At 37.5% G+C, this 6,720-nt stretch overlaps 1 protein-coding gene across 5 annotated transcripts in view; it reads right to left on the bottom strand.

Moving 5' to 3' along the window:
• Eed (embryonic ectoderm development) overlaps window positions 1-6,720 on the bottom strand; it is a 40,316-nt gene that overhangs the window by 24,516 nt on the left and 9,080 nt on the right. For 2 of the 5 annotated variants that reach the window (XM_004632568.3, XM_023716722.1), the window contains 2 exons: window positions 1,937-2,062; window positions 785-866 (listed from right to left, as the gene is read on the bottom strand). In XM_004632568.3, the coding sequence (XP_004632625.1) occupies window positions 785-866; window positions 1,937-2,062 (208 nt within the window). Of the gene's footprint in view, window positions 1-784; window positions 867-1,936; window positions 2,063-2,888; window positions 2,955-6,720 lie in introns of all 5 variants that reach the window. The other 3 variants (XM_023716720.1, XM_004632569.3, XM_023716721.1) reach the window with 3 other exon arrangements.

The following is a 6,720-nucleotide window of genomic DNA, read 5'->3' as shown; positions in this document are numbered from 1 at the left end:
AAAAAAAAAAAAAAAAGACTAAGACTGTCTAAGCCCAGAATAAACTAGTAATGGCAATACAGGCACAAAAAACAGCACAATGCTTTATGGAAATATTTCAGTTTACGCTGGGAAACAACATTTTAAAGAATTCTCCAGGGAATTCTTTATGAAACAGAAGTTTAGGCCAGGTGTGGTGGTGCACACTTGCAATCTCAGTACTTAGGAGGCTTAAGCAAGGGGATCACTGCAAGTTCAAGGCCAGCCTGAACTGCAAGTGAGACCCTGTCTCAGAAAGACAAAAAAATAAACAATGAATAAATAAAGCTTTGTTAAAACAGAAAAGCAGTAAGAATTTTCACATGTCGTTTCTTACTACATGACTGGCAGTTATGATAATTAGTGAAATCGGGCTGGGGAGATGGCTCAGTAGAATAAGCACTTGCCTGGCAAGCGCAAGGACCTGAGTTCAATCCCCAGTTCCACCAAAAAAAAAAAAAAAAAATGTAGATGATAATTAGTGAAATGATTTGTAAAACTGTTTAAAACATAATACTGTAAATAGGGAGCATAACATATATTTTGTTCTCAATACTGATTATTTTACTAATATCTGCTGTCAACTGGCACATGTATCCATGGTTCTTTCTCCAACAGCTGGTTTGCAAGACATGATTTTTTATTACAATTTGCTATGAGAATTTTTTCCTAATTTGACTTTCTTCCCTTTTACAACTCTATTTGACTCTTTTAAAAAAGTTATACTCCCCCAAAACAGGACTAATGAACCGTATGTTTCTCTTACCTTTACTTACTGACAGGAGAAGATTAGGATCTCTTGGGTGGAATTTCAACTCATTGATAGCATTTCCATGGCCAACATAGTGCTACAATAAATTTAAACATTTTAAATTTCATATCTCAAAACCCAATAAATTGCCTTTCACAGATATTAAGGGAACAGAAAAAGTTTCATTTAAAGTAGTGCCTTTCAACCTTAGTTGCATATTAAAATTGCCCAAGAAACGAAGGAAAAAAGGGCTTAAGTTCCACTTGTAAACAATCTTAGAATGGTGTTGTAGTGTGCATCTAGTTGTACCCCCAAAGCCTCCTGTAGTCATGGGGCAGATTCTAGAGTTTGTGATTAATTCCTAATCCAGTGCTGGGATTATGGCTGCCCTGGGACGGACAGCCTACATGCACCCTAAGGATGGGAGAGAGGCTGGCTGTCTCTGCTGCTGTCACCACAGCCACCGCACTTCCCATTTTGCTGTGCTGCGCTGCCAAGAACTGCCGCCCTCTGCCATGTGCCACCCTGCCTTGGAGCCAGCCAAGTATGGACTGAAACCTCCCCAAATGGTGAGCTAATAAACCTTCTCTCCCTTAAGTTTTTGTGTCAGGTATTTTGTCCCAGCAATAAGAGGAAAGTACCAAGACAAGTGGAATTTAAAATATCCTTGGGTGATTCTAATGTGCCCCCAGTTAAAATGATTTGTAAAACCTGTCTTCACATCAACATCCTGGCCTAGGCTTTACCTTACAGCTCACTTACCTGAATCTAAAACTCAGTTTGGGTGACTTCCAAAACCTGCTATTGTTCATTTAAAGCCTCTCACAGCAAACAAAGCAAGGAAGGGAATGACGTAAGAAGAAAACACTATCAATATCAGTGTTTTCCCACATGTTCCTTAATCTGTAATAACCAAATGTCAAAGACCTCAAAAGACCAGTCTTTAAAAAAGCAATAAGCGAGGTACAAATCTAATCAGAAATTGTAGTCTACGGCAGACCACCCTGAACATGCCCAATTTCTGATCTCAGAGGCTAAGCAGAGTCAGGTGTGGTTAGTACTTGGCTACAAGAAAGTGTAGTCACTGATTCCCTTAGAGATCAACACGGTTACACTTTCACAGATCTGCATTCAAAAGCAGCTCTACACTGTAAACACAAAACCTACCTTTATACACTGCATTGTTATAGGATTAATTATCCTTATTATGCCTCTGGATCCAGCTACAGCTAACAAAGGATGACTTGTATTGCTATCGTAGGTCCATGCACAAGTATAAAAGTTTTCATCAGCCTAAGAAATGCCACAGTTAAGAAATAATTTGCTTTTCAACTGTGTTTACTATTTGTTAAGCTATTTAATAGTGCCAGCCACAGAGAAAGCATAAACAAGCAGAGATGGCTGCTACAATTAAACTTTACTTACAAAACCTGGTAGTCAGTCTTGAGACTACTTTGCTATCAATTTCTAAAGAAAAATAACTATTCCACTTTCTTCTTCCTTTTTCTGTGTGAAGTTTTCCTAATGTGGCAAAAGTGACTGCTATCCATATCATCTACAGGACTGAATGTCCTTCCCTAGTCCTGTTTGCTAAGTTTTTCAAATGAATCTGAAAGAAACACTGCCCAGCTTTTTTAACTCTGGCTTTCAGTTTTTCCTTTTGTTCATAACTCATTTTGTGATTTTCCCTTTTCTTTGTAAAGGACACTTCAATGTTTATTCTCTAAATTACATTTTTATTTTTTCCATCTAGGTTTGATTTATCAAGTATTTGGAATGAATACCAGGAGAGCTTCTGATCACCTCAAGTTCATCATCAGAACTTATAAAATCCTAGGGAGTCAAAGAAAGTGTCATTTTAACTCATCTCCACTAACATTTCTATTACTGGACTCCTGACGTTCCTATTTTCAGCCGCCTACCTTGCCCACCACATCCACCCCGTGGCTTCTAAGGACCAGGAAAACTAGACACGAGAATTCCTTGGGAGATGGTGACAGTGACAGAACAGTGCTACAACTCAGGAAGGGCATAAACTCTGGGAAATTAATTCAGAGTTTTGGTATACTTCATGAAAATAAACTGTAACCTAAGATATTAAAAACCCAGAAAAGGATACATCAGCATCCACATAAGATTGCAATAACCGGATTTCTCCTTGTGAATGACATTCATATAAGGTTACCTAGTAAAAACAAAAATACAGTGAATTTCATCTCAAGTACAGAAATCCACTCTGCCTTTAAACATCCAAGACACAATTAGTATATATTGTAACTAGGCAACTCCATCTATTGTTTTTAGCTCTTTTAACCTTAAATTCACAGAAGCTGTTATAAAACCTAACACACTTTACACGATATCCAGAGTATATTAAGTATCCTAGAAATAACAGTTTGTAATTATTTAAATGTACATTTTATCCATATGATGCCACCAAATTTTCAAAGCAAAGTAGTGGTAGCTATCATCAAAGAATTGAAAGAAATTCTTAACAAAAGAGGTTGGCACCATAAAGATATCTATGGACACAGATATAATTACTTTAATGTTACAGAATGTATAAAAACATCATGTGATACCTTATGCATACATACAATTTTTTTTAAATGTATTTAGTACAGGGTCTACAGGGTCTCACTACACAGATCAGACTTATAGTGATCCTCCTGTTTTCAGCCTCCCAAGTGCTGGGATTACAGGCGCACGCCCCCATGTCCAATCTCATTCGCCATCTCAATGCACCAGGGGTGGGGCCAGCATGGCAGGCCAGGGATGGAACCCCAGTCCTGCATCTGCCTAAGCAGGCGCTGTAATCCACTGAGATATCTGCTCAGCTCAACACAGAACTTTTTATTATCTTATGTATCAGTGATCTGTAAAGTCTTTGGATAGTTACAAATCATTAGTAACATATAAAAAAGTGGACCATATGCCTAATATTGAGTTCTTTTTTCTTAGATACAACTGATCAAATATTAACTTTTTCAGAGCCGAGGAGATGGCTCAGTAGAATAAGCGTTTCCTTGGCAAGTGAAAGGGCCTGAGTTCAAACCCTGGTTCCGCCAAAAAAAAAATTAACTTTTTCATTATGGTGGTCTTATTTGTTACATACTCTCAAATTAAAAATATATACATTATATACAATATTTAACACTGATTTTTCATATTTTTCTTATAGTTTATTAACAAGACCGTATTAAAATGTACTAAGATCATATTTTGAATGCTATGAATACCAGCATATTATTTAGCAATATTAAATTCAAAAATAATGCCCTCCACATTAATATTCTGAAAAGAATTTTATATGGCTGCCAACTAGATTATATCTTAAAGATAATTCTGTTTTCTTTCTTCCTTTTAAGGATAGCCTAACAAGGAAATTTTATAATTCAGACTACCTAGCTCCCTTCAATGTCATTTTTTTTTTTTACTGTAGGTTTATTTTTATTCAAAAAGTTACTGTCTCAGGAAGGCTGGGGAGATGAATAAGCACTTGCCTGGCAAGCGCAAGGACCTGAGTTCAATCCTTGGTTCTACCAAAAAAACAAAACAAAACAACAACAACAACAACAACAACAAAAAAAAAAACTGGTTAAGGGGCTGGGGAGATGGCTCAGTAGGCTAAGCGCCTGACTGGCAAACGCAAGGATCTGAGTTCAATCCCCGGTTCCACCAAAAAAAAAAAAAAAAAGTTACTGTCTCAAGACATAAATACAAATCAGAAAACAGTACAATTAGGACAACAGAATGGAGGACAACAGGTTAGAGTAATATATAAAACTTCAATGTCATTTTAAATAGAGATTATTTTTATTAGAGGGTTTAGAACACTGCAGGAAGCCTATGGGAAGACAAACTGTACCAATTCTGGTACTACCGTGGCCAAGGTGGTAAAGTTTTAAAAAGTGGACTCAAATTTAATTAATGGGCTACCCTGCCAGCTAGAAACAATAGCCTCAATCTTTCCATGGAACCATATCACTTGCCTGTGAACTGTCACTTTCAAAGCATTTGGGAACTAGGCTAATTTCACACAACCTACAGATAGGCTGAAAACCAGAAAAGCTCTTATCCAATGTTACTAACTTCGGGGGCTGGGCTGGGCACTCCAAAGGTGAAGGCAGGAGGAGAGGCCAGCCTGGGCTATACAGCAGACCCTGTCTTAAAAGGAAAACAAAAAACCCACAATTGTCAGTGGCTAACTTTCAAATTCTTAGAATTTCAACTTCGTCAAACAGTAAAAGCAAGAATATCTTTAATGCAATTAAAGGGCTGGTGAGATGGCTCAGTGGTCTAAAGCACCTACTTAAAACAAGCTTAGCAAAGCACAGGGACCGCGGTTCAATCCCCCAGCACCACATGCCAGCCAGCCCCGCCCCCTGGTGGGCTGAGCTGGCCACACACACACACACACACACACACACACACACACACACAAATAAATAAATAAAATAAATAATGCAATTAAAATTCCTGAAAGGAGTACCCAGGAAAAATTGACCTAAAGCTGGAAGTTTATATTGTAGGAAACACATACACAAGAAGAACTTAGTCCAGAAAGGATAGTATATATTCTATAATTCTTACACATTAGGAAAGAAAAAAAAAAGGTTAGAAAAATGCTGACATATGAAAAATACTGAGCTTGTAATTATAACTCCTATTACCAAGTTAATTTCGACCAAAACAGAAGAACAAGAACAAATATAGTAAACCACTGGTGTATATTAAAAATCATGACCTTTTTACGTCTCTTTAGAATTTTAACACAATCACAAAAGAAACATAAATTTAATTTACTTAAGTAACAAAATTTCTGATTCACGCCTTCTCCTTTGAGCTGAGGGTGGAGGAAGCGGCTTTTATCTGAAAAATGGGTCTCTGATTACCCTATTCCCTCTGTATTTCTTTCTCTGAACACATTAGTATATTTCTATTGTATTCATCTTCCCTGGAAAGCATGAGGGAATCTTGTTCTCCACTTACTCAGAACCAGATATAATAAATAAATACATCTTTCCAATCCACCCTTGTTTAAGTAAAAACTAATGGTTTATGAGAATATGTCCAGCAGTTTTCTCAACCCACTTCTCTCAGTTCAAGATATAGCACTTTTGGGTTCCTTAAAAAGCAAACTTGGGCCGGCCAGAGAGCTCAGCGGACTAAAGCGCCTGCCTGGGCAGGCCGCAGCGGCCAGAGTTCAGACCACCTGCATGCCAGGTTGGCGCCGCCCCGCCGCCAGGATGCACTGAGACGGTGACTGAGACTGGGCATGGGGGGGCCCATTTGTAATCCCAGCACTTGGGAGGCTGCAAACAGGAGGATTATTATGAGTCGGATCTGTGTAGTGAGACCCTGTAGACCCTGTACTAAATACAAAAAAGAAAAAAGCAAACTCAAACCTTTATTGTGAAAAATTACAACACTTCCAAAACTATTTTTTAAATCCACTGGATTTATGTTTAACTTACAAAGTCACTAATCACATTATTTTTAAAAATTAGACTTCTAATCCTATTTGAATGATGAATAATAAAAATCACTTTTAAGAAAGTCAACTCTAAAAAAAAAAAGAAAGTCAATTCTTGGAGCCAGGGAGATGGCTCAGCAGAATAAGTGCACAAGGGCCTGAGTTCAATCCCTGGTTCCGCAAAAAAAAAAAAAAAAAAGTTATTTCTAAAAACAAAAAAAGTCAAAAACTAAAGTCAATTCTTTGCATTACTCAAAGTATTTATGAAGAAAATATAAAACCTGTTTCATGAACAATTGAGAACTGGGCCGGGGAGATGGATCAGTGGAATAAGCGCTTCCCTGGCAAGCACAAGGGCCTGAGTTCAATCCCCGGTTCCGAAAAAAAAAAAAAAAATTATAAACAATTGAGAACAATAAAATGTATTTTCTACCCACGAGCAGCAGCTTTAACTTGACAATTTCCTGAAAGCTAC

Source organism: Octodon degus, unplaced genomic scaffold (assembly GCF_000260255.1).
Source record: "Octodon degus isolate 3935 unplaced genomic scaffold, OctDeg1.0 scaffold00049, whole genome shotgun sequence".
Lineage (NCBI taxonomy): Eukaryota > Metazoa > Chordata > Mammalia > Rodentia > Octodontidae > Octodon > Octodon degus.
This window is presented reverse-complemented; position numbering and strand designations above follow the sequence as displayed.